Source organism: Rhamphochromis sp. 'chilingali', assembly GCF_963969265.1.
Source record: "Rhamphochromis sp. 'chilingali' genome assembly, chromosome: 12".
NCBI classification, from domain to species: Eukaryota; Metazoa; Chordata; class Actinopteri; order Cichliformes; family Cichlidae; genus Rhamphochromis; species Rhamphochromis sp. 'chilingali'.
In genome coordinates, this window is record NC_137939.1 from 4,079,239 (window position 1) to 4,106,692 (window position 27,454).

The 27,454-nt window shown below is 39.4% G+C and overlaps 1 protein-coding gene across 3 annotated transcripts in view; it reads left to right on the forward strand.

Moving 5' to 3' along the window:
- Window positions 1–61: 61 nt before the first annotated feature.
- slc16a4 (solute carrier family 16 member 4) overlaps window positions 62–27,454 on the forward strand; it is a 35,295-nt gene continuing 7,902 nt past the window's right edge. Inside the window, exons 1-11 of one of the 3 annotated variants that reach the window (XM_080898801.1) lie at window positions 62–574; window positions 936–1,013; window positions 4,020–4,069; window positions 6,848–6,985; window positions 15,237–15,369; window positions 15,506–15,638; window positions 15,822–15,965; window positions 16,132–16,293; window positions 16,392–17,042; window positions 23,668–23,879; window positions 26,345–26,438. In XM_080898801.1, coding sequence (XP_080754927.1) covers window positions 15,253–15,369; window positions 15,506–15,638; window positions 15,822–15,965; window positions 16,132–16,293; window positions 16,392–17,042; window positions 23,668–23,879; window positions 26,345–26,438 — 1,513 coding nt within the window. In that variant the 5' untranslated portion in view covers window positions 62–574; window positions 936–1,013; window positions 4,020–4,069; window positions 6,848–6,985; window positions 15,237–15,252. Of the gene's footprint in view, window positions 575–935; window positions 1,014–4,019; window positions 4,070–6,446; window positions 6,581–6,847; window positions 6,986–15,236; window positions 15,370–15,505; window positions 15,639–15,821; window positions 15,966–16,131; window positions 16,294–16,391; window positions 17,043–23,667; window positions 23,880–26,344; window positions 26,439–27,454 lie in introns of those variants that run through there. The other 2 variants (XM_080898799.1, XM_080898800.1) reach the window with 2 other exon arrangements.

Here is a 27,454-nt window from a genome sequence, read left to right on the forward strand (position 1 = left end):
TTTGAGAGTAGGTGCAGGTGGGAACAGGTATCATCTGGGTGCTCTCCTCTCTGTAAGAACTTGCACTGATTTTGTAATATTGCTTGCAGATGGCCTATTTTTAGATATAGTTCCCGCCTATCCTGCTTTCTATAGCACATGGTCTCCTATTCACATACTAGACCGTGTAATGTGAGTAAAGTCTGCCTCGCTCTAAGGTTCTGACCGCAGAGGGAATTTTTTTTTCCTTCCTAGTCTCCGAGCTTTCAGATTGGGGCTCATTGGTGCTACAGTCACGTGGTTCTCCTCCGCGAAGGCTTTGCCCTCTGCAGCTCCTCGGCACAGAGAGCGATGCTGAGGCTGAGATGTGAGATGCAACTTAGAGGGTCCCGCGCATAGAGGCAAAGTTATGGCACGATCATCCCCGGAGAAAAACGTCCCGCAGCAGTCTCTCTGTGCCGAGAAGTCCCTCAATGGTGACGCGCACGTCTTTCATGGGCGCAGAAGCTCTGAGCGAGAAAACCCCAAATTACGCGTCAAAACAAACTAGTTCAAAGCGGGACAGAAGCAAGTCGACGGCAGGGGGAAATCAAAGGTACGAGCAGCTTTTTCTTTAACTGCAAACACGTTTCAACTTACTTATTCCTCAGATGAGTAAACGAAATGTTCGGATTACATTTTAACCGGATTTTTCTTTTATTGGTAAAGATCTATGTTCTCCCACACACAAAGCTCAGACACGGACAGAAATATAACTGTCCAAAAACAGACCGGTATCCTCGTTGACCCATGAAAGTTATTTCGGGGTTAAGAGAGTTTCACCTAGATTGCGTCAGTCCAGGTTCGGGCCTCTTTTTTTGGTCTGGTGGATAAGAGATATAATCTCGTGTCAGTGCCATCCCATGTCTGCCTGAATTTTCACATCTGTTTGAGCGACCCTTCTCTTCACTTCGCAGCGGTGCTGAGTTGAAGTGAGCGGCGCAATGCAACCGGCCTGCGAAGTGAAGATAAGGACTGGCTTGCAGCTACACAAGGTAAGACCACCCTGTTTTTTCCTCACTATAATACGACTGCAAGTCAAAGGCTTGCTCCATAATCTCACTATTCCTGATGTAGAAGCAAGACTGCTGGATGATATGGGTTATTTTGATTGATGGGACCAAAAGTCATAAAGACAGTGTCACCAAGCAATAATAAACGAAGTATAATTAAATTAACTTTTTTGTGAGTTTTAGCAAAGTCGTAGTTTATGTAATCTCCTAGGAGATGTAAACTCCCATTTAATCTCCCAGGAGAAAAAAAAGTTCAGCTATCGATGCATAATCCACACAAAAGTATGTCACTGGCAGTGAACAGGCCTAATTACTAATACTTGTGCTTTGTTAACACTTTATGTTGACTGGAGTACTCCAAATAAAACATGTTATGATGAAGTGGTTGACTTGTTCCTCTGCTGATCACCTGGAGACTATGAATAGGACTTTGCATCTCCGGTCCAGGGGCGATTCCGGTGTGGTTCCAAAGCCCTGTGTGCATATGAAAAGTAGCACAGGTGACCACAACTATGTCCATCACTATTTTTTATTTTCACAGGTTTTTCATACAAGGGCATGCCTTTTACTTTTAAGTGGAATTATAAACAAGCAAGTCTCAGGTCCCAAGCTGCACACGAGGTGATAAATCTATAAGAAGAAACTTAATGCGAGATAATTAATAGGGAACAAGGTTAAAGGTTGATCTAGCATGTTTAAGGGTTTTAAATAATCTGAGTTGTCTTTCTCACTAATGCAGCTATAGAACACTTTTGGACCGGATGACTGTTTTTCACTAACCTAGTACTTTTAGGTCTTCTATAACTAAATATTGTTATTTACTAAGTCTGCATTCACAGAACAGTGTTCTCTTAGTTACTGATGGTGACTGTAGCTAGGATCATTGGAGTGAAAGATCAGATGCCGAGGCTCACTAATCGCAGGTTTGACATTATGCTGTGCGCAAAGATCACTAATTTAATCATTCATTCATTTAATCTTGAGTCTATAACATCATTAATCTAGTAAATACCTCATCCATACCTGAAAAAAACTGAAATAATTCTTGACTTTTTATGTGACCTCCGCCTGGAAAATGCATCTTTTCCAGCCTGAGGAAACACAAATAATGAACAATCAAATCTATGCAGTGCGTGTTGGATAAGCCTGTTAATGACAGAAGGGAAACTGTGAAACTTAAAGTGCAGGACACAGAAAGTCAAATCAGGTATGTTACTTATCAACTAAAAGCAAAACGTCTGCTCTTGCCACACCTCTGTGTGCCACACCTCTGTGTGCCACACCTCTGTGTGCCACACCTCTGTGTGCCACACAGAATCTTGGTCGGATAGGACGCCCATCATAACAGACACATTCACAGGATGTTCTTACTGAGGTTAGCGCTGTGTTCTTGTTACCTATTTTCCATCAAATAGGTTGCAAGCGAAGAAGGCAAACATCTGTGTAAAAGCAATGTATTGATGAGTGCATCTTTCACATTGAATTGGTCAAATGCACTCTATCTTTGCTACAAACAGCATTTCCAGTGAGGGTGCAGTGGACTTTTGACTTTTGGCTTTACAGTGTTGGCCTGTAAAGCTAAAAAGTCCACTGCACCCCACTGCACAAAGCGTCCCTTTCCATTATGAAAATGCTTTCAATCCCCAACGAGAGCATGCTGTTCCCTGCCGAGTTAGAGGGACACGTCTTCCGTCAAATTGAACCCACCTATGCCCTATTCACTCCACCTCTAAAGAACTGCCCCAAAATTCATTGGGTTCTCATTTGCTCATGTCCCCTCTCCCCTTTATCCCCCCCCCCCTCCCCCCCCCCCCCCCCCCACCCCTCCAGTTTCATGAAATTGGATGCAGGGGTGGTTGCATAATGCTGCAAGCAAAGAAATGGCAGCCCAGCTTTTCTCATTGGCTGAAACAACTTTAAATTACCCATTTTTTTGTATGTATGGTTAGTCTACAATGTTACTAAAGCATGTAATGCTGTATTAGTGACACTACAAAGACTGTCATCTATTTTTCTATTGTTGTGATAGTGCAAACAGACCTGCTAGTCTGGATACTGTTTTAGTGACTTCACCTTAAACAAATATGGATATGAACCTGCTGCAAGCCACTTGTGACTGCTTGGAATAGGTTGTGATTCTGCCATGGACATGACAGTTTATAATTACTTTGATAACTGTGTTGTCTTACTGTGAGCATTTTACACTTATAGACCTGGTTTAAAGACTTAATGTATATAATTAGATGCGTTTTTCTTATTATGAACAGGCCCCGAATTAATGTAAGCTTAACGTTAGTCTGATGTATACAGTTATACAGTATCCAACCAGCTACATTTGTTGTGCCTGCCAGCAACTTATTCTTGTCCTGTTTTTTTTCCTTTTACATATAGCTTTTTGTGCATCATAATGAAGACTGTCCTACTTTTTTATATGGATTGGCTGCTGTCTAGAATCACTTAAAACGATACTACAAAGGAAAAGGAATGCGCGTGACTACTTGATGCCACCTAGTAAAATAGCTATTAAAGTTATACTGTATACATTATTGTATGGACCCTCAGTAGTTTTCCTACCTGTTGCTATAGAAGTTGAATAGCCCTGCTGTCAGTCAGCACTGATAACGGATATCTCGATTGTGCCCCTGTTTTCTGTAAACAGGTCCTTAGAGAACTGTACAACCGAAGGTTTGAACATACGTCATGCATACATAGGTTGCATCCTCGTGAGTTTTGGGTAAACCTAATGGAAAAATAATGAAAAAAGATCAATTTCATTAGTCAATGCTAAAATAAATACAGGTTGACCTTTTTTGATCAAGTATCGCTTTTTATTAGGGGCCACAATTAATGGCATTTGGGCAAGGTAATTACCCAGCTAAGGGTGGAAGAAGGCAAAGTCACACAGGTAGGGGACGAGGAGTAGGTGTCAGGCAGGCACCCACTATAATGAGGGGCACAGAGATCACGTGGGCATTTCTTTGTGCACAGAGACACCTGACACAGCAGCTGAGGCCAGCCGTGGCTGGGAATTTGAATCGGTAGGCTCTCAATTTAAAATATTTTTAAAAGCATGGCATTAACATTGAAACTGTAGAACCATTCAATAATTATTTAAGTGCATAACTTTAAATGATAAAAGTGTTAAAAATGTGGTTAAAAAGTGTGTTTGGTGAAGGAACTTTAGAACCTTGGTCAAGAATGAAAAGTTTGGTTAAGTTTTTTGAGAAACAGGTTTTTAGTTTTTTGATGTATTATCAAAACAATTCCTCTCGTCTCTGACAGAAGAGAGGAAAGCGCTCCAGTTCAGCAAGTTTTAAATGAAGGCACTATTAAAGAAGCCAGTTGTTGTTTTTCCCACACTTGATGTGCCTTTAACTGATTAATAAATGGTAGTTTATGTGTAGTTATAAGTAACATACCTCCTCCTTTTAAGACATTTGCCCTTTTTAACATGAATTCTGCGCTAACCTGCTTTTCATTTATACTCCATCCCTCTTTCTAGAGCTGGGCGATAGAACGATAACGATATGTATCGCGATATAACTTTTACTCGATAGAGAAATTAAGCTATCGCGATAGACCTCGCCGCTCTTGTCCTCAAAAAAAAAAAAAAAAAAAAAGGTCAGCCAATCCAAATTAAGTAGCGCAGAGCCGAACCAATCACAGCCGCAGCGTCACGTCGCGTGACTTGTTACGTACAGCACAAGTGCCAAGCCGCACGTGTGTTTGTTTGGGAAGCAGCCAGCGGGTAATGGAGCCAGCGCGTAATGGAGGAAATGAGTGTGCCGACTAGAAAAATCAACCGAGCGTGACCGAAGAGAAAACAGATGATGGTTCCAATGCCGGAGAGATTGTCGAACGGAAGAGCCAAAGAAGGTCCGTAGTGTGAAGGTATTTCGGCTATTTCAAGTCTGACAAAAAACAGAGTAGCGTGCACTGTAAATTGTGCCGAAAGCAAGTCTGGAAATACAATAAACCGGTGCATGCGTCACACTGCGCCACGTTATTGTTTCGGTGAAATTAACTTCTACAATACTGTTAATTCTACTCTCTGCAGTGTTTAAATGCTTACATATACACACAGTTACTGTCCCTCCACACATACGACTCGGTTCTGCTTCTATGCCCCAGCTTTGTTTACGTTTTCCCACCGAGGCTTCTAGACTTCTGATTGGCCAATATTTCTGCACGGTTAGGAATCTAGCGCCACCTGCTGCTTTGGCATGTTCATAGCAGCGTTTTCCTTCATTTCTCCCTTTGTGTGTGGACGGGATTATTTTTTAAAACGAAAACGGAAAATCTCCGTTTTCAAAAATACCCGTGTACGTGTGGACGTAGCCTCAGTCTCTGACTGGAAGCGCTAATTCGTCATTCGGCTTTTGTCAGACTAAAGTAACTGTTAAAACTGTTTGAAAAGCTCAGCTATACAACAAGGAGAGATTGAGAATTTCCTTTTAGTTCTCAGTTTATTTGATATTGACAAAAGTTAGTCAGTTTTGTCTGTTCTTCTGTAAAACAAACTAAGATTTATTTTTAGAATTAATATTTTGTTTCTAAGTGGAATTGACAATTTAGTCTGTTTCGTTTGTTCTATTTTGAAACTTAAACGCTTTAGTGGCTGCCTTTTGTGTAGTTTGCAATATTTGCCTTTATTTATCTGAAAAAGTCTCATGTTCCTTAAGTACATCTACCCTGTTGAACTTATTATGGGAAATAAATATTTAAATAAAAACAAGCTGCTGATTATTTCACATTTTACTTGTGAGCAACGGCACATTTAAATCTTACAAATATAGTTATTTGGCTTATATCGTGATAGATATCGTTATCGCCTGAAATGAAAAAAACATATCGTGATATGAAAAAATCTCATATCGCCCAGCTCTACCTCTTTCATTATGGCCTACATATGGAGCTCAGTGCTACCCAGTTCAATAGAAACATCCTTTGATTTTTTTTTTTAATCAAAATCTTTATTTTTTTAGAGTACTTTTTGGATTCAGTTGATTTTGGATCTTGTGGTCAAATGAAACCCATTTTACAGGCTCTATCTGACAGTAGGAATGCAGCACAGGGAGATCATTTCACCAATTTCAAATCATGGTACTATAAATATTACAGTGATAGAGTATGTTCTCAAACTATCCTGTTTTTCAGACTCCTACCCAATCAAATGTTTTGCCATATGTGAGTAAAGTGTGTTACTATTTTGGAAGTGTGATCTTTGTTTGACCCACTTTTTGTACAATTGCTGCACCGTGAAGCTGATTTTCCTGTATTAGCCCTAAGCCTTTAGACACAGCCCACTTAAGTAAGAAAGTTATTATTCGCTGTTTAGCCTGTAGCTATTCACCACAAACTACACAGAGTTAACTCTAGTCTAGTAAAAACCTGTTAAACAAGATAGGCTACCTGTTTTGTTTTGTTTTTTAAGCACAAACTCCTCTGTAGGTGTTTACACTTCTCTCAAAGTCATAGTTTAGAATTCAACAGCACAGGAACACATGGATAACTTGATTTAGACTTTTTTGTAGCTCGGGATGAGAAAGGTAAGACACTTCTCTGGGTGAAATAGACACATTTATTTATTTATTTTACCTTGTTCTAGATCTATCACTACATCTTGATGGGTCTTCTTTACGACTGATGAACAATAATGCAACTAGTTTGCTTGTATTCTAATGTAATGGATTTCCCTACAGGCTCTGTGGTTTTATTTATCTTTCTTCTTTCTAAATGGTGCCTCATTGACAGGTGCTAAAACATATGCTTCAACACAATGATTTCTTCTGTTTTTATTTCACTTATATTTGTAGGTTATGAAGCTGATCTTGGTGCAGCTGTAGTTCCAAGTGCCCTTCAATCATTCTGAGGGTGGTACTCAGAAACTAGGACTTCTGAGATTTATCTTCACCTACAGTGCCTTCAGGGCTTCTACCTACAAAACATAACAGGTAAGCTCTACTAAAGGAAGATTTTCATCTGAATAAGAAATCGATTTAAACATCTTAAAATGTAATTCGAATTAAATAGTCATTCACAGCAGGTGAAAAGAGAACTGTTACTCTGCAGGATGGTGGAACAATAATGGAATAATAATTATATTCTGTCTCCATTTCAGTTATTATGCATATATAATTAGTGGAGCTTTGATTTTTTTTTCTTTTTTGTATAACGTTGATGCTTTTTGAATATTCTTTTTCTGCAACCTCTGAATATAAGACCTCACTGAAGAGATCTGATATCTGCAAAGGTTTCCTTGATCTCTTTAGTGCCATGTGTTTCTAGAACTAGTGTGTGTGAGTGTGTGTGTGTGTGTGTGTGTGTGGGGGGGGGGGGGGGGCAGTATTGGGGTCACAGAAAATGCTATTAAGAGGATACACAACTTTCTGTTAGAGTCTGACATAATTTCTAGAGACAGACAGTCTTTGAGTTTACTGTGCACAAGTCCAAAAGACAAGAACTTGTATGAGTTGGGAGTTTGAAAACCACGGTGCCTGGTTTTTTTTGGTGCCATCAGAACTTCAGCTCAAGCTGGAAGAAATTTATACTGTTATGCTATAGGAACCTCCTGATTCGAACCCTCCAGCTGCTAAAGTCTCATATTACTCTTAGCACGTGGTTCTAAAACCATGAGCCGGGCCCCATAAGTGGGGTGCAGAGCTACATCAATTGGGACACAAATAACCAGGTGAAAGATTTTGTGGGTGTTATTCTAATGATATTTTTAACACTAATAATTTTTTTTAAGTGTGTTAATGGAGCACTTTTTTTTTTGTTATTTTTTAAAATTTGACACAACATTTTTGGGAAACTCTACCTGAAGCAGAAAACTCAAGCCTCTGTGGGCAAGAACTTCCAACCAGAGCAGAATAAACCTGCATGTATGATTCTAAAATAATGAAACATATCACATTTTAAGATGTGTACTTAATTAATCTGTTTCTCACCTCTCCTTCAAACTGTATTTGGCTTTCCTCGGGTTTGGATCCAGTAGCGGCCAAACCAGGCTGCTTTTATAATCAAGATCCCGAAGTAATGTGCCAACTGCAGTACAAAGGAGGGGCACATTTGGGAAAGTGTTGGGTGATGTGTTGATTTTAAACAGTCTGAGATTATGTTCATTAATATGCTTTTTGTTAAACACTGTTTACCTATTTACAGTTTTCTTTTGGATAACAGATGAAACACAGTTATGAAATATTTCCTGGAGTGAACTTGAGGATACATAGAGACGAGTTTAGCTTCTTGTAAGGGTCAGACAATGGTGTCAAACAGTGGCTGTACTTCAGGGGCCGCCCTGAAATGAAGTTGTTTTTGTCTTTTGTTATATTTAGTTGGCAATTTGTCATATTTAACTTCATAAGTTATTTTCTTTTTTCTCTAGTTTGGGTTGTTTTTCTTAGCCTGAGTTTATCTGCAGGTTTCGACAAACTGACCTGCAGGCTGCACTAGTCCACTTCTGTAAAGGAAAAGGAGAAATAAATAGAAACTTAGAATGCTGAAGAGTTAAAAGACCTTTTATTTTTGCCGTCATTTCTAAGCAAGGTATTAATAGAGAAAAAAATGTCAATACTCAAAATCAAGTGCTGTCTAGATTGCAAATTGGAAATGCAAACTCTTGAATGCGATTGCCTTTTTTGCATTTTCATCTCAAATAAGGTTAGTCCAGTCACCAGTGATTGCCATTGTCCTGTTCACAGTATAAAAAAATTTAGTCCAATTCATAAACCAGAAATATTATCCCACAGATCAGGTTGCCATAGATACTGCATAGTGGAGAAAAGAAACTGTTGAAATGAGTTAATTGAGCACAAAAGGGGGTTAAGTGTCTCCCCTGTACTCCAAAACATTTGTCTTTAGAATCAGGTGAATTAAAGTTGACACATTCTTCCATTAGATCCCTGAAGACCCCATACCTCTTCTCAGAAGTTCATCCTGGTAGTAAAGGAAATAAAGCACGTCATTTTATTTATTCAATTAGCTCTCCCTTCAGAATGAACAAAATGTGTCTCTAGTGAGCACTAAACTGGTCTAATAGGTGTACTGTCATGGTTGGATAATTTGCATAAAGGCCTTTGGATATTTTTAATATTCTATACTTCAGAGTTTGAATTATCTCACTGGTTTAGACCCCTGTTTAGGCTAATTGTAACCAGCTAAACTTAAAGCAGAGTGCTTGAGTGTGTTCAAGACACGGTGACTTAACATTAATGTTGGATCTTTGAATTTTGATTTTATAGCTCCAGTTTGCTCTCAGGTTAGAGAGAGGCTTGCATGCTGAGTTAGCATGAAAACTTTGTTATTGCCTCACAACAACAATAGCTGGCTGATAATAAGTGGGTTTATTTTGAATAGTACAAAGCCAGGCTAGGTGTGTCTGCCTGATTTGACCTTAAAAGGTGCTCTAGGACTCGACTCAGCTGTTACTCTGTGAAAGGTTTCACAAACAAGGTCATGTTATGCAATGTGGAGGTTACATGCAAATATTTATGGTGATTTGCCAGTCAGGAAGCGGGAGACTGTAATTCGGTATATATGAATGTGCTGAATTGTTAGATGGATGTCATAAATACTGGATTTGCCATACTTAAAAAATATAATTGCAATATAATTGCAAGTGTTTCATGGGAAAGTGCACAAGTTTGCTCAGTGTGGATGTCATGTAAAGTCTTGCACTCAGTGGGTGGAGCTGCAAAATATTTGTTCTCATTGTGTTTTGGTGGGCAGTAGTTTCATTGATAGCAGTATGAAGGAAATGTAGGTGCGGAACAGGTTTTGGAGAACATTACACACACAGTAACCTCAATGAAATGCAGTATTAGACCAGATGCACATATGAAGTCTTGCAAAGAGAAGGTTTGCATGAAAGATCTGCGGTAACACAGTGTGAACACCACACTACAAAGTGCTGGACTCCAGTCCCCTGTCGCTCAAACCCTGAAACTCGGCACATTCACAAACATGCGCTCAAGCACTCTCTAAGGACAACTTGTTAACCGCACATAGGGGGAAATACTTTTCTTGCACTACACTGGCCCAATTCATTCCCATTTAATCCGCTCTGTGTGCTCTCTCTCTCTAGTTTGGGCCTGGCTTTTTATACATTTCTAAGTCAGACTGAGTTAGCAATGCTGGCTACAAAAGACTTAGGGTAAACAGGTGGTTAGGACTGCTCTCTGACAGCAAACAGTTTCGAATAACTGCCTTTATGTCAGTAGTAACCGATAGTTATAGACTGCTGTTGTGCCATTTGTTTAAATGCAGCAAAGGTTTAAAGTTGTTGTGATGCTCATATGGTTCAACTGGTTTTGGGTGGTCCTTTGAAGCTGTTGGTTTTTAGTAAACCAAGCGGGGAACAGCTGTGAACACCAAACACAGCTTCACCTACTGTTAACTTTAAAAAAAAAAAAAGTCAAACATGGATTTTGTTCATTAGTTGTTCATAACATTATTAATCTCATATGCTTCTTTACCATATAAACTTGTGTGCTCTGTAGGTTTTATCCAGCAATGCAGTGTTAAATGACAGGTTTACAGATGAGGTCAGACAGAAGTCTACATGGGCTAAGATGTTCAGACACAACATCGTGTTTTGTAGTGAGAGTAGGGAACAGGTGGAAGAGAGTGTTGAGAGGTGGAGGTATGCAATGGAGAGAAGAGGAATGAAGGTCAGTAGAAGCAAAACAGCTGTGTGTGACTGAGAGAGAAGGGTGTAACAGGAAAACTGCAAGGAGTGGGGGTAGTGAGGGTAGATACCTTTAAATACCTGGGTTCAACCATTCAAAACAATAGACAGTTCAGAAGGGAGCACAGGCAGGGTAGAGTGGCTGGAGACGAATATCAAGACTTTTTACAGAAGTGACTAGAATGGACAGGGTAAACATGAGTATGTCAGAGGGACAGCTCAGTTTGGAGACAAAGTTAGAGAAGCAAGGCTGAAATGGTTTGGACATGTGTCGAGCAGAGGTAGCGGATATATCAGTCACAGGATGCTGAAAATGGAGCCTGATTAAAGAAGAGGATCTCAAAGAGGATTGGTGGATACTTGACTCCCACAATAAAAAGTTTGGAAACTTGAAATACGAGTGTTAGGTCCCCTTTGACTCAGCTGCTACATCCATCCATCCGTTTTCTTAAGCCAGTGTAATTTAGGGTTACCCGCTACATGACAAAACTTGATGGAACATCTGTGTCAATACAATATAATTCATATTAGAATTCATCATATTGTAGTTATCATAGAAACATCAGTAACTTGGTTACTCACTAGCAAACGAATCATCTGAACAGCTTTAAAAAAAAAAGTAAGGTTATTGGAGAGTCAGCTGCATGTGCGGTGCCCTATCTGTCTGTAGTCACCACTCAACATCAGCTCTTTACTGCAGTGTGAGAAATGCTCATTAAGAATGTATGGGATGCATCAGGCAACAGTGGCAGTGTTGAGGAGCAATGACTTTGGCTTCCGTCCAGCCGGTGCAGCTGCCTTGTTAGCCTGAGCCAAAACCCATCTGTGGTCAGTATGGAATCACTTTAGAGTTGCATTGTTTAGACTTTAGGATAGCTCTGTTCAAATATTGTCTTTACATTGCACACTGGAATCCTGCTTTCACGTCCTCTTTTTCAGAGCTACGTGAAAGACAGTTCTGCCCTGTGTTAGACTGTCCGGTACCCCTGGCACAGGACAGGCAGTTACAGCTAATACTTTGGTAAACTTGGAGTTTGCCCCGTGGTTTTACAGCTTTGCTCGTTTCTTGAAGTACCGTCTTCTTATACACATATTATCTCTTTCTGCAGAACTTACGATTAATATTTAAAGTCACAATCCTTTATTCTGCAGATACAGCAGAACCGAATGGCTTACTTATTTATTAAACCTTCATCGACAGCGTATATATCTCTGGTCACAAATACGAGGCAATCTTATGTAACTGACTGTCAAACACTGAGTAGGGACGCGTTAGTATTTTATTGGGATAATTTACCATCATGTATTCTGCTGCAATCACAATGGACAGGGGGCTTTATAGTGTAAAACTTGCAACAGTTGCTGAGATATAATAACAGTTATGTTAACGAATGAATATTGATTTATTGTAACACACAGTTATTATAACTTTCTGAAGATAGCGCTTTTCAAGGCACCCAAAGCACTTTACAATGCCACTATTCATTCACTCTCACACACTGGTGAAGGCAGCTACAGTTGTAGCCCTGGGGCAGACTGACAGAAGTGAGGCTGCCATATTGCACCTACTGGCCAACACCAGTAGGCGGGAGGGTAAAGTGTCTTGCCCAAGAACACAACAACCAGGACAGAGAGCCCGGGGATCGAACTGGCGACCTTCCGGTTACAGATCCGCTTCCCAACCCCCTGAGCCACTGTCGCCCCAAGATGAGGTAAATTGTGATTTAACCCTTCAGTAAGATCCTAAATGCATGTCTTTGCCAACTTATGAGGTAGTTGTTTGGCACCTCGCTGCACGTTTCCATTGGCTGTGATGATTCAAAGCTTTTAAAAATGAACACGCCATATGATACATTTGGTGAGGTCTAAAAGGTCTTCGTGTAAAGGATAGCTTTGCCGATTATGGTAAGGACTGCAAAAAATAAAGGAGCTTTTGAACAAACATGTAAAACTTTTCAAAAAATCCAATTTGCTTGAGAATCATGGATTGCTTTGAATCCAGGCTGATCCAAGAGATCACCGCAACTCTTGTTTGAAAATTGGGCATATCGTTCAGAAGTTAGGCGCAAATCCAACTTCAGCCCATTAGTGGTGCTAGAGTGCCCAAGGCCCAGACATGAAACTTTGTAAAAACAATCAAGGGACTGACCCCAGTCAGCTCCAGCTGCTGCCATATTCTTCCATGGCAGAAGAAAAACAGAAGAAACATTTTGGGGGTACCTAAGCGCTTTTATTGTTTGGTTGCTAAATAACATGTGTGGCTGTCAAAGCTATGGGTGGATCTATGGGTGGAGATGGCAACTGTAAAGATATGAAGTTTATCAGTCAAGGAGTGTCTAGAGCGCAGTTTGGAGAGGAAGCTATCACAGTTTCTCCACACCAGTAAAACAACAGTTACAGGTAAAAGAGGATGTTAAGGATAAACCATCACTACGAAAGCTAAAATGCACATCCTTCTGTGTCTTGGATCTCAACACAGATGCTTAACTTTAAACGAGTTTCTAAACTTACAGCTGAGTTTGTTTACTGCTGTCTGCATTGTTGTTGAGATGCATTAATCTGTGCTGCTGTTTGCCCTTGTGTTTTATCGCTGACCCTGGCACAGCCTGCATTCAGCTGCTGACTCAGTTTGTCATTATTCCTTATTGTGAGAAAGTTTTCATTTGGTTTATTTAAACTTAACTCTATCTAGCTGTTACCTTTTCACCTAAAATCACTTTTGCCTTTTTTTGCCTCCATGGATGAATTTTTTTGTCTTGTATTTTCAAATAAGGGTGATTATATATATATATATATGTTTGCTAATACAAGTCAGCGTATTTGAAAACATGTTCCAACAAGGGCCCGAAGTAATTCAAGGTCACATGTTGCCCGTTGGGAGTCAAACTGCAGTGAAGCTGGCTCACAAAAGAGCAAGTCATTTCTGAATCTGTTAACAACAGAGGCATGGGTTCATTTGAAATAAGCCAAAGTCTTACAGCTTAAGTCTTAACTTGTTTAGTTACACATAGACCACATAGACACACACACAATACGTGTGTGTGTCTATGTGTCTATTGTGCTACACGTATTGTGCTACACGTAGCACAATACGTTAAAAATCATTTCATTATTAAACCACTCACTAATCCATTATTATCCTCTTTCACCTCTTCTGGTATCGGCCAGTGAGGACATCACTACTAGTATAAGTTCATTTTATTTTAATGCTGCATTTCTGTTTTACATTTCTACTTAATTACCAGGTTATCATGTGCATCCCTTTGAATTCAAACAGGGAAGAAAAGTCAGTTCTGTTTAAGCTACAAGCCAAAAACGATAGTTTGACAAATGTTTTTTTTAACAAATAACTCTCTCACTGAGCTAACATAGCCAATCCCTCCACATGTTTGTACTCTCTGCTCATATTACCTTTATATTAAATCATTTTTTGCTTTTTAAAGAACTTATTTTAACAGTGCATGCAACAACAAACAAATCCTCCCCAACAAAAAAGCCAAATTGCATTATCTTTCTTCATGTCAATATACGGGCCGCAAGTAGGGGTGATGTGGTCCACAAGTGGCCCCCAGGCCAAGTTTGAGACCCCTGCTTTAGAATGTGTAGTTTAAAATTGTTGAAATGTTGCTTTGTAGCTGTAGGTTTACTTTGCTGCTGGTTTAAGACAACTACTTCTCTTTTAGCTGCCCAACCCAACGAACCATTTTTTATTACATAACAAAGACAAGAAATCATCTACCAGGTACACACAGGACACAGTGTTAGTTCTAACAGGGACTTAGAAGATGCTGCAGTCAATAATCAACACTTACACATTACACATTGGTAGAGACAATATCTCAGCAGTGTTAGCATTATATCCAGTCCAATAGCTGAATAGGGTGCAAAAGAGATGTTACCAGGTCTAGTAGTACTGAGGTCACCCCACTTCACAGCTCAATGAAATGAAAAAGTAATAGAGTATTACTCTTGAATATATCTGTCTGTGTGGGTTCTCTCTGTGTACTCCCGTTTCCTCCCACAGTCCAAAGACATGCAGTTAGTGGGGTTATGTTAAATGGTAATTCTAAATGTGAAATTGCCCATAAGTGTGAATGGTTGTCTGTCTCTCTATGGTAGCCCTGTGACAGACTGGAGACCTGTCCTGGGTGTACCACGCCTCTCGCCCTATGGTACCTGGGATGGGCTCCATCCCTCCCATGATGCTGAATTGGATAAGCAGAAGGAAATGGATGGATGTTTTATGTCAGTATCATATATAATATCAGACTTTACTTTTATTGATTCGAAATGATTTAACGTTTTGGCTTGTGGGTTTCTGTAAAGTTAAATCAAAAAGCAGAAAGTCACAGTTTTATTTCGAACATTGTTGTTCTATTGTTTTATTTTTTCATGTCTGTTTGTCTTTACTTGAAAAAACTCTGAAAGGCTTCTTGGTCTTATGCTGAATATAACTTCTGATATGATATCCTTTTTCTGCAGCTTTGAGGTGATTTATTTTATCTTTCTTCTCCAAGTGAAACCAGGGCCATAATGAACCTGTTCAGGAAGGATGCCATGACCTCGAAGAAGGACAAAGAGAAAGAGATCCAGTATGAGGACCCTCCAGATGGGGGCTGGGGCTGGATGGTCGTGCTACATTGCTTCCTGGTATGCGTACCTCTGTTCTCTATAATCCCCTTTTTGTCCCCACTGAACCATTTATTTATATATAATTAACTGGAAAGTTTCTCTCAGAGAAAATATATCTGTCATTATCTGTATATTCTCATTCGTGTCTGTGCAGGTAAATGTCCTCGTTATGGGCACCCTAAAGAGCTTTGGGATCTTCTTTGTGGCGTTCCAAGATGAGTTTGGTGGCTCAGCAGAAAGTATCAGCTGGATCGGTTCCATCATGTCAAGTCTGCGTCTGTCTGGAGGTTCAAACTAAAAAAAAAATCTTTTCCTTCTATTGCATCACATCTTTATCGTCATTTTCCACAGTTTTATTTTCTTGTGACTTACTGTCTCTCCTTCACAAAATGTATTTAATAGCCTTTTGTGGTCTGTATGTCTGCATTTAGCTTTTTGTCGTTGTGTTTCGTCTCCTCTCACTTCTGTAGCGCCCCTCGCCTCTGTGGCATGTGCCAAGGTGGGAGCCAGAGTGACCTCGATCACCGGTGCAGTGCTGGTTAGCGGAGGCTTCCTGTTGAGTATATTCGCCAACAGCGTGGTATTCCTCTACATCAGCATGGGCGTGATAGTTGGTGAGTTTAACTAATTGCTAAACAGTAAAGTACCTTAATGTTGCTGTTTCCACACGAACTCTAGTAACAAGACGACTTCTGTGTCGTGTTATTAATTCGTAAAACCAACCTGTGTGTCCCCGTGACTGACGCAATGTCAGATAATTACATTGTTTGCTCCTCTCAGGAATGGGGTTTGCACTACTGTATCAGGCCTTCTCAGTGGTCACAGCACTGTACTTCAGAAAAAGGTTAGCAACAGCATATGCTATTGGACGCTCTGGTATGGGTTTGACCTTTGCTCTCGCTCCCTTCACTCAGCTGCTTCTGGACCGGTATGCTTGGCAAGGTAAGAAGGAGAAATTTTGTGCCTAAGTGTAGAAATACAGGCCATGGAGTGATCTAAAAGTGATGTTTTAGATCCTAAACTCTCACTGTCATGTTTAGGAGCCATGTTGATTCTCAGTGGTCTCATGCTGAATCTGGTGGCCTCTGGCATGCTGCTGCGACCCATCAATGTAAAGCCACCTGTTTCAAACCCTACCTCCTCTGCCATCCAAAAGAGTCCTGCTGTTTCTCTCAAGAGCTCCTCAGAGAAGGAGTACTCCAAGAACTGTTTGAATGGGTCCACTCACGTTTCCAATGGCGTCTCCAAATCAGACTGTCTTCAATCCCCTCCTCCCTCTCATAGGGACACCGTGAACGTGGGGGGGCAATGTACTCAGGGACTCCAGGACCAGTCAGTGAACCCTGAACTGACCAGACTGGTCCTGAATGGAGTAAATGGCCATGAGCCCCATCATGACCTGGGTCAGTGTAAACCCACAACTCCAGATTGCTCAGCGGAGCTCAATGGCAGTATGAATGGGTCCACGATTGTTGGATTTTCCTCACATGCAAGCTCGCCAAGTGAGGTGACTGTCACAAAAGCCAAAGTACTGGATTTCTCTTTGCTGAAGGACCCTTTCTTTTGCATATACACTTGGTCTTTGGTCTTCAGTCAGCTTGCCTACTTTATTCCCTATTTCCACCTGTCTGCCCGAGCCAGAACCCTGGACATTGATGCCATGGATGCTTCCTTTATCATCTCTGTCGCAGGTAAGGTTTATGTTGGCTAATAGATTCTCTGTGTTACTCCAAGCGTTTAATGAGCAGTGTGATATGTTGGAAAATAGAACTCTCTTGTTTTTTTTTCATCTGTGCTGTAAATAATTAGCTAGAGCAATACAGCTTATGGCCTTCATGTGGTCTGCAGTCATGGTGAGAAGTTTGGGCAGTGGGACAAATTTTGTTTTTATACACTTTTCTGCTTCCTTTGTTTTTGCTTCCTTACATGTTTCTGTGATGTAGTGATGAACAATTACAAAGATTTGATAAGTTTCAAAAACATTTATTTGAAAATACATTTTTAAAAATATTTTAGCAATAGTATATAATATAAAATTAATATAAAATTAAATTAAATTATTATGAAAACACAATTTAAATAAATACAAGCCATCTAAAGTCATCTATAAAGTTTATCAAAAGCTAAAAATATTATAGGGTTTCTGGGGTCCAAGCCTTTTTAACATCACTGTTGAATTAAAGATACTTGCAGATTACAAGATCACATCTGTAATCTACAGCCAGTGGCCCCCCTTTTTAAAGAAGAGTCATCAATATCAAGCTTGTTTCCAACTTAATGATAAATATTCATGTGTAACTTTTTACCAAAAATGACTGTTTCTAATCCACTTAACTCTTGTGCCAATGAGAGAAACATTTGCAAGCGTCAGTTAATTTGCAACACTGTTGCACTGTTGCATGACTTCTAACTCGTTTAAGCTGGATCAATGTGGAAACTTATTGTCTGGTTGTCTTCTGGAAACAACTGGCAGTATTTCAGGGCGTTCCAGAGTGTAGTTACAATATCTAAGCTACGCTGGCCATGTTTCAAAAGCATTTAAAACAAAACAAATAAAATTGCTGATAGTTTTGAGGTGGCTTTTCGGGAAAGGTTTCCCTTCTGTTGTTATCCACATGGATTTTAACGTACATGTGACCAGTGCCAGCTCAGCTGCTCTGTAGTACTCTGACTACAAAAAGAACTAAGAAAGCTTTGGTTTCCAAAAATGTTGCTATTTGCTTACAGGTTGTGCATGTTCATATGCAGAATCTCTGTATGTAGATTAAAGTAGAAGTGAATTTTTGGCTTGATTCTGCATCACTAGAGTGCTCAGACATCCTTAAGTTTATGACAGTAAGAGTTGAAGTAGTTTCACAGATGTGACAAATTTAGAATTAAACAGCTATGTCTTATAAAAAATAACCTTTAGTAGTGACCTTGAAGTATAAAGATGAAGTTCCAGTTTAGTTTAGTTTTTTCAGACTGAGTCTGAGGAGGGATGCAAAAAAGTGTTCAGTCAACCTCTAGCCATTAATTATTTGTGAGCTGCTCAGACTCTGCAGTCTTATGTAATGGATGTTCTTACATAAAAGCTGAACTTTGGTCTACTGGCCAGGGTGGGTGGGTTCAGCAGTGTGCCACTGATGAGGCCACTCCATATGAACAGAGAACAGCATTAACATTATGCACACCATGCATGTAATTCTGTAGATTTATGAATAACTGAAAAGCTCCATGTGTGGTTGTTTTTAACCACTTTGTTTTATAATCTGTCCACTGATAATCAATAACTGTTACCCGATAGAGACTGTATTAATATTAATGAAAGGCATACTTTAGCTATAAATAATGACACATAGGTACATCTATTATTGATTGGTGTAGTAGTGATAAGGGGTTTGAGAGGAAAAGGGGGTATCAATAAATCAAACTTCTATTATATCACAGCTCTTATGTGATAGCACAACAAAAGTGCATTTGTTTGTTTGAATTAAAGCAAAACTTTTTGTGTACAATTTTTTTATTAGTGTCAAAATCATGCATTTTGTGCGTTCAGAAAAAAAGCCCATCTTTTTGGTTTTAAAATTGCCTGTAGCCAATCTGTGTCAGCATTAGTGGGTGGGAGAAAGGATCTCAGAATTAAATCACAGGACATCTAGAAAATGTGATGCTTGCAGCTTGCAGGCAATCACATTAAATGTAAATTTTCCATCCTTAATCAGTGAGCTGCTGTCACTGATAACCTAATTCGAAGTGTGACTATACTATAACAATAATGCAACAGCAGCATGTAGCCCAATAACAGTCACTCAGCTTTAATGAAATATCAGTGTTGTGTTTTTCCTGGATATTTTAAGTAAAAGTATAAATAATAATTGCTGAGCACATAGTTTAACAATAACTAAAGTGATGTAGCTTTGTGACTCATAAGGAGCTGCATAATATTATCACAGAACATTTTCTATCTAAAAGTTTTTTATCTTGGCTCAAACTTTTTCACCATCTGCTTAAAGCCCTGCTCTTCCACCAGGTAACCACATCTGTAATTTCCATCTACTGTTTGCTCTTCGTGTCATATGGAGTGCAGCTAGCAAGTGGTCCAGTGACACTCACTAGTGCTGAGTGATACTGCAAATTTTGGTATTGATCCAGTATCAAGTAAATACAGGGTCAGTATTGCCAATATCGACACCGATTCTGATACTTTTAACCTATAAAGGCAGCTTATGTATGGGCTAGCAGTTCATAACTTCCCTTCAACTCAGTCATGTCACCTAAAAGGTAAACCTGTTTCTCCATCACCTGTTCAGCTCTGATGATTCAGTAAGGACATCTCCTGGTTTCATCTTCATGTTTCCCTCTCCCCAGATAACCAAACTGACATCATGACCAGCAGCTTTTACAGCTGTGGCTCCAGCAAACATCAGCTGATACTAGAAAGTAATATTAAATCAATTCTAACAACAGCTGATCAAGCTTAAACGTGCTGCTGTTGTTTAGCTCAACATCCGCTGGTTTCCTCTTTCTGGCCCAAAGTGGGCGATAAACAAACACGAGAGAAAAGCCGATCAGCTGATCATTGATCAGTTTCACGATTGAATGAGAGAAGAAGAGACAGTTGCAGCGTAAAGACAGAGAAAAACTCCAGCTTTGTGTCTTTTTCCATCCTAGCTGAAGTCCGGGACAAACTGTGTTCCTTTTCACCTCAATACGAAACGTGTAATATTTTCTCTGAATGCGGGACAATTCAGTTTTTTAGGGGACGGTTGGCAACTCTACTAACTAACCTTGTGAATAAAATAAAGTTCACTATCAGTAACATCATAGCACCCACCCAGCTGTAGAAACTCCGTCATGCTAGCTAGTACACAGTACAAGTTATTGTAACTGACGGTAAAAACTCAGCACAACAGAAATAAACTCCACCTAAACTTGGTTTATATCTGACCCAGATAGACTGCAGGTCATAACTTCTTACCTGAAGTTCAGTTCACCTGACACTCGGACCAGCGGCCGCTTCGGATCTCTGCTCCTCCTGCCTCCCCTCTCCCTCATCCACCTGGCCTCTTGTGGCAGCTCCGCCATAGCCACCACCAAACAACTGAGTTATTTTTACACATCTGCCAGCTTCTGGCCAATCCATCACCTTTCATTGTTTATACTGTTATAAAAAAAAAAAAGTCATCGGCCCATAAAAATGAAAAATCACCATCAGCCCACTGGACAAATGTCCGGTATGCCCGATGGCCAGTTACTATAGTAACGTGGCGTTACTATAGTATTGTTCTCCTCATATAACTTTTAAGTCTTGTCGCAATTTATATGGCGATCATTGTGGACGATATGATGTGGCACAGACCGAGGCAGTATTTGTATGGAACAGCAGCATTTGAACTGGAGTCAGACTCATGCAATTACAGAATATATGAAGATTAACTGTCTGTTGTTTCTTAAAGCTGTAAAGCCAGAGTATAATAGTCTGTGGGTTTACTCAGAAGAGCTTCCAGAAAGCAGCAAGACAGGTTCTTTTTTGTCAGCCACGTTTTTTCTGTCACTTTCTCTGCTCATGTGCTGTAATGGTGGAGAAAGCGAGACAAAGTTAAAGAGATGGGGTGCTGCTCACACCACAAAGCCACCATCCCAATGTCCCGCTGTCCCTCTTTCTCTGACCCAGTGCTTGTCATTGAGGCCCATTAACTTGGCTCGGTTAGAGAGGCCACTATCGTCCGGGTCAGTCTTTTCGTCAACCCTCAGTCACCAGCACTGGAACAAACCGGAGTCGCTAAGCAACAGCTAATGGAGTAAAGTTGTTGGCGTGTTGACAAGTGGGGCTCCCAGTTTTTTGTTGTTGTTGTTTTGTTTGTTTGTTTTTTAATTTTGGAGCCCAGTCCTGAAGTAGCTGATACTTTGCAGAGGAGCTCTGAGGCAGAAGTGTGTGCAGAAGAAGAGACGAGACGAGAAGGAAGCAGTTTCATAGAAACTGGGAAAACCAACATGCCCCTCCCCCCCTCATGATCTGTTAATTCTCAGAGGCATTCACAAATGTCTGTACCTGGTAGTACTACTAACAGAACTGGTCAAAACCAGTGTACCACATGAACTTGGCATAAGGTGCTACTTGGTGAAGCCTAATTTAAATAGCAATGTGCTGAGTTTGAACAAGGACAGCTGCAAAGCTGAATCGACCTGCTGAGGCTAAAACACACAAACAAACTCACAACTTGTCAGTATGCAAGCAGGAGACACTGCAGGATATGTCTTGGATCACAAGAGGAGGACACATAAACAGTGAACAGCTGCCTCATGTCAATTTTCTAACCTCCATGGAGAATGCTGTCATATAAAGAAAGCACAGATGTTCGATGATGAAGCATTTTATAGTCTATTCTTTTACTAATTTACTGTTGTTACTTGACATCTGCATGTTAATGTAGATTAATGTAAGATTTATTCAAATTTGCTATGAAGAGCGACACTGTAAAACATAAAGTGGGAATTTAGACTACGTAAGCTCATATTCAGCAGGATTTTTATATCATGCATTGAAGTTGAGAGTTGCCTACAGCCTGCGGAGTTGTGCTGCAGAGGCTGTGCAAAGGATGGATAATTCTGAATCCGTACCGCACCAGTTTGTTTCATTGATTAATTGCTCAGCACTGCCTGCTTGTAGCTATTCCTGTGACGCTCAATACACCACTGCAGTTTCCACATCACCTATCGCATTCCAGTTGACCTCAGCAGAGCGCAGTCCATATCTGCCCAGTCATCATACCCAAGTAGAGCAAACAATCAGTCAGATGAGAAGAAATGCTTAATAGGTAGTTTGCTTATTGTTGCTGGTGTAATGCAGATGTTAACAGGTCGGTGTGTTGCCACCCACTGTGCCAGTTACACAGTATTCTTGTGTCAAGAGAACAGGAGCAACAGGGAAGTTAGGTTGGATAATAGTGACCTATTTTATTTAGTTCAGTTTCCTTCTCCTCACAGGCTTTCTTTACCCTTTCCTTACACATCATTTATCTGCACAGACACCCTTCACATTGAGAAATGTACTCACAGTTCCTCCTGGCGTTGTTTTCGTTAAGCACATAATAACTGCATCAACCTGTAATCCTAATTCTCAACACCAGAGTTAGCCTCGAACCAAGTTCTAAAGTAGTAGTTGATGGATTTAAATTTGAAATGTGAGATCTCAATTTCATGTTAATCCATCTAGTTGTTGTCAAGGTATTTTACTAAAAACACAACAACCTTATTGTGGGAATAGAAGAAAGATCAGGAGATACAGGGCTGTTCAAAACGTCATTTATTTATCTGAAAAAGTGTTGATAATGACCGATCATTAAATGGCTCAAAGTGTCAGTGTAACAGACTCGAGGATCATCTAGTTCTGCCTGGGCCCCTTCCTTTCGAAAGCTGAGCTTGTAGATGATTTAACACTAAAATGTTTCATAGATGTCGAAACAAACACACTTGAGGAATGCAGTCCAACATGAAGCTGCTTCTTATAGCGTTAATACTGAAATTGCAATGAAATGTTGCATCATTTTTATGCAGCTGTTATGCATGTAAGTAACAGCTAGTGGAATATTTTTCATGTCTTTGTGCACTAGCCTGTATATAAAACTGGTGATCATTTGGTTTGTGGACTGTTACAATCCTGGTTTTTGGTCATGATCTTTTTGGTTTTTTTGTGGGATTTTTTGGCATCTTTGTTTTAAACTGAACATAATCATTTTAGAGAAGAATGTAGAGCTAGGAAGTTCCATCAGCTCACAGTCCTGCAAAACTAGCTAGATTAGTGCTTCACCTTGATATAAAATGAATTGAAAGCTTATTTAATTAGCAAGACAGGAAGTAATGCACTTACAAAAAAACCTTAAAGGTTTTATTAGAACATTGGAAAAAAAAACATTAGTTACCTGAGAAGTGGCCACACCCGTATGTATGCAAGATTTGCATACTAGTTAAATGTGTAAATTGGCTGGAATTTTAATAAGGGTGCCTTGAGACTGAGTTGCTTTTAAAACTATCTTCAGCTGGATCTTTGTGAACCAGAGAAACTTCAATTCAATTCAATTTTATTTATATAGCGCCAAATCACAACAACAGTCGCCTCAAGGCGCGGTGAACTTCTGTGTTACCTTTATTTTACAACCACAACATTCTAAAATGTGAATCGTTTTATTCATCGTAACACTCTCTGCTGTAATGAATTCATCAGTATAAATGCACAGATCAAAAATGGCCCTACACACATTTATATCAAAATTTAAAGTCATATAAATATATATCTTTCTCATCCAGTTGTCTGTCCACCTTTGCCTGTTACAGGTATCACAGAGACCATCGCCCAGTTGGCCTCGGGCTGGGTGACAGACAGGAATCTTTTCCACAAGTACCATTTCCACAAAGCCTACCTGATCCTGTGTGGCTTGGTCAACCTGCTTTCCCCACTGGCAACTTCTTACATGCTGCTGATGGTCTACGCAGTCTTTTTCGCCATCTTCTGTGGTGGCTACATGGCTCTGCTGCTGCCTGTTTTGGTAAGTGGGATGCATGCATCTCTTTGGAAACAAACAACCTCAATTATCTGTTCCCCATGGTTTCAACACTTTATAAGTTTTTTTTGTAAATATATACAGTGTATATAATAAAATGAAATATATAAATACATAATTCAAAATACCATCCCTGGAATAGACGTGTCATTTAATATATGTTTAAGATGAAAAGGTTCAGTTGGTGCATGTGCAAATAATCAATTCTAGTGTCCTTTAGTCAGTGAACAACAGGTCAGTCTGCAAGGCTGTGCAGGTATACCATTTAAACACTAATGTCAGCATGCTGATATGACCACGGTGATAACAGCAATGCTAACAAGTGTATGTTTTTAAGTCTTGAGTATGAACAGAGCAAAATTCTCCAAAATACTCCAAAAACACTTGGAAATGACAGAACCAGAAAACTAAAATGTTAGTCAACCTCGATGAACAAGTCACGAGGTTTAGACAATGTTTCATCCATGCAATAGGATTAAAATTGTTGCTTTGTTACACCATGCAGGAAAAGATTTCTCAGTGTTTTTCTTTTTAAAAGAAAATGCATGAAAACTAATAATGGTGGTTAAATGCTACATATTCAGTGGTATCTTTGGAATGAAACGCAGGGTGCTCTCTTAATGTTGTTTGACTTTTTACCAAACTTGCCGCTATCACCCTCACTATACTGTTAGTCTGTAGTTCATTCACCTTGCAAAGTCAGCAATATCAGATTTGTCTGGCAGTTTAAGGGCCATGTAAAGGTGAACTGGCTTAGTAATTAGATTATATCCCACATGGAAAGAAAAACTTTGAAGCAGGTGGTATGAGATGTTTCCTAACTGCTATTATGGGTGGATCAACACATTAAGTCAGTGGGTATCCAGTGTCTTGTAGATATATCACCCCTCAAAACAAAAGCATGAGGACACACGTTTGACCTCACTTGCCAATGGTATGGTCTCAAAGGTCAGGATATATCTATGGGCTGAAGGGATGACGTCCGATTCGTCTTTTTTTTTTAGAAAATCTGACTGGAAGAACCAACAGACAGTGACAAACAGATAAAACCAGCCTGCTGATGGAAATTACTTATTTTCCAGGCAAAGGTTTTCTAAGAAAGGAAGATCATAGCAGTAATCTGTAATTTATTGATTTATGAACTAAGAGTCTCTCCAACATAAAGTGCTTATGTGAAGAATGCTGTCACTATTAAACTGAGTGGTTTATCAGCGCAGCGGCGGGGACTATACAACAACTAAATGCAGCTAAAGCTTTTTTTTTTTTTTAAGATCAATAATGTTTGAGGAGCAGAATCATGCTGGGTTATTACAGATATAAAGGCACAATGCGGGTTTATCTTTATACATCTACAGTAGAGTGCAAAAGTCTTCAAACAGCATTTATTTCTGTGTCTTGAGCAAGTTTTCCATTCTTTCTGAAGGTCTTTCAAAGTTTTTCGTGGACATTGGCTGTTTTTAACTAATTTTCAGTCCATTTTGATCTTTTTTTTATTTCTTTTAGTAACAAAAAAGAAAACAAAATTATCTACAGCAGATAAACAGTAACTGATAGTCATGTCCTTAAGAAATAAGAAAGAAAAACGGGAAAGACCTGACACACAGCCAGAGAGATGCATCTAGCTCTTCTGTTCACTGAGGCCTCATCAGGAATGATCTCTATGGCATGGTGCCTATCAAGAAGCCATTCTTAAGGAAGTGAAAGAGGGAGGAAAGGCTGAAATATGACTAAATACGCAAGAACTGTACTGAAAATCAATGTCATGAGGTCTTATAGAGTGATCAATCCAAATTTGAAATTTCTGGTGCAGAACATCACCAGTTTGAGGTCAGGAGAGAGGTACAACAGTGAAACATGGTGGAGGCTCTGTCAGCAAAACTTTATCTTGATAGAAAACGATAAAGTCAGAGTTTGGACTCCCAGATCTCAACATTATTAAAGTAGTGTGGGATCATCTTGTCAAATAACAGAACCAAAGGCATCCAAAATCCAAAGAGGAGCTTTGAATATCCTTTAGGAAGCCTGGAGAACTATTCCTGAAGAATACTAAAGAAATTACAAGAAAGCTTATGCAAGCGTATACATAACCTTATGTACTGTATTTGCATTTATGTTTTATGTTTTTTCATATAAAGAAAAGATGGGGGCTCAAGACTTTTGCACAACACTGAAGGTCATGTTTGCTGTACATGGAAATTAGGGACTGCAGAAATAAAAGTGAAGCATTTTTTAAACACATTTAACACATATTCCATTATTTTGAACTGGCTTTTGTATCGTTATCGGGCTAAATTTTTCCAGTTTCTCGCTTTATTTAAAATTGTTGTGCTCTCAAATGTTTGTTGGAAAACCTGTAGTAATGTTCATGGTTTGTAGTGCTGCAGAATGGGCTGTTTAAAATGCAAATAGATGGCAGTGACAAGTGCTTGGTATGTTGTTTTGCCCCGCAGGTAGATCTCGTGGGGTCGGAGAAGCTCAATAACTCCATGGGCTTCTCAATGTTCTTTGTCGGCCTGGGCTGCCTCACAGGGCCTCCTTTGGCAGGTGAGTGATTCACATCTTGGAAAACATTCAAGCATATGTGTGTGTGTGTATGTATGTATATATATATATATATATATATATATATATATATATATATATATATATATATATATATATATATATATATATATATATATATATATATATATATATATATATATATATATATATATATATATATATATATATATATATATATATATATAGTGTATATATATGTATGTATATATATATATATAGTGTATATATATATATATATATATATAGTGTATATATATATATATATATATAGTGTATATATATGTATGTATATATATATATATATAGTGTATATATATGTATATGTGTGTGTGTGTGTGTGTGTGTACATATTTTCCTGGGGCCCTGAATTCCTTGTGGTGCTTCCCAAATGTGTGTCAGCCTGTCTGGGTGTATGCAGTCACTGTGGAGTGTGAAAACTGAAACACAGGAGAAAAACAACCTACAGTCAGAGCTCGCCTGGAGACATCGAGACTAACTGGAATTTCAGTTTAAGGAAATGTATACAAAGGTTACAGGGTCAGATTGCATTCTTCATGTCAAACCCTTAGAATAACAGCGATGTATCCATGGTAGGTTTGAGAGAGCTGCTTTGTAAACGGTATTATTGTTACACTGATTTTGCAGCGTAAGATTGTTGCAGAAGTAACATCTGCCTGTGTGCTCAACTGGCAGGCTGTCTCCTTAAATATACAAAATGCTGAATCATAATACAGATATAGTGCCCTAGATTTTTTTCGTCTTCATATGTGTGAGCTACTTCTAGGAAAAATAAATGTATCTGGTAACATTTGGCCCACATTAAAGTGAGAGGCTTTGAACCCACTCACACTGTGTTGAGCAATCCCCACAGAGGAGCTTATGGATTTCGGGAGTTTTAAACGTGAGTAATGGCCCCCTTTATGGCCGTATGGAAATAACGTGTGGCTCTGTTTACTATCCCTTCTGTTTAAACGTTTGGCAAGCCATGGCCCCTG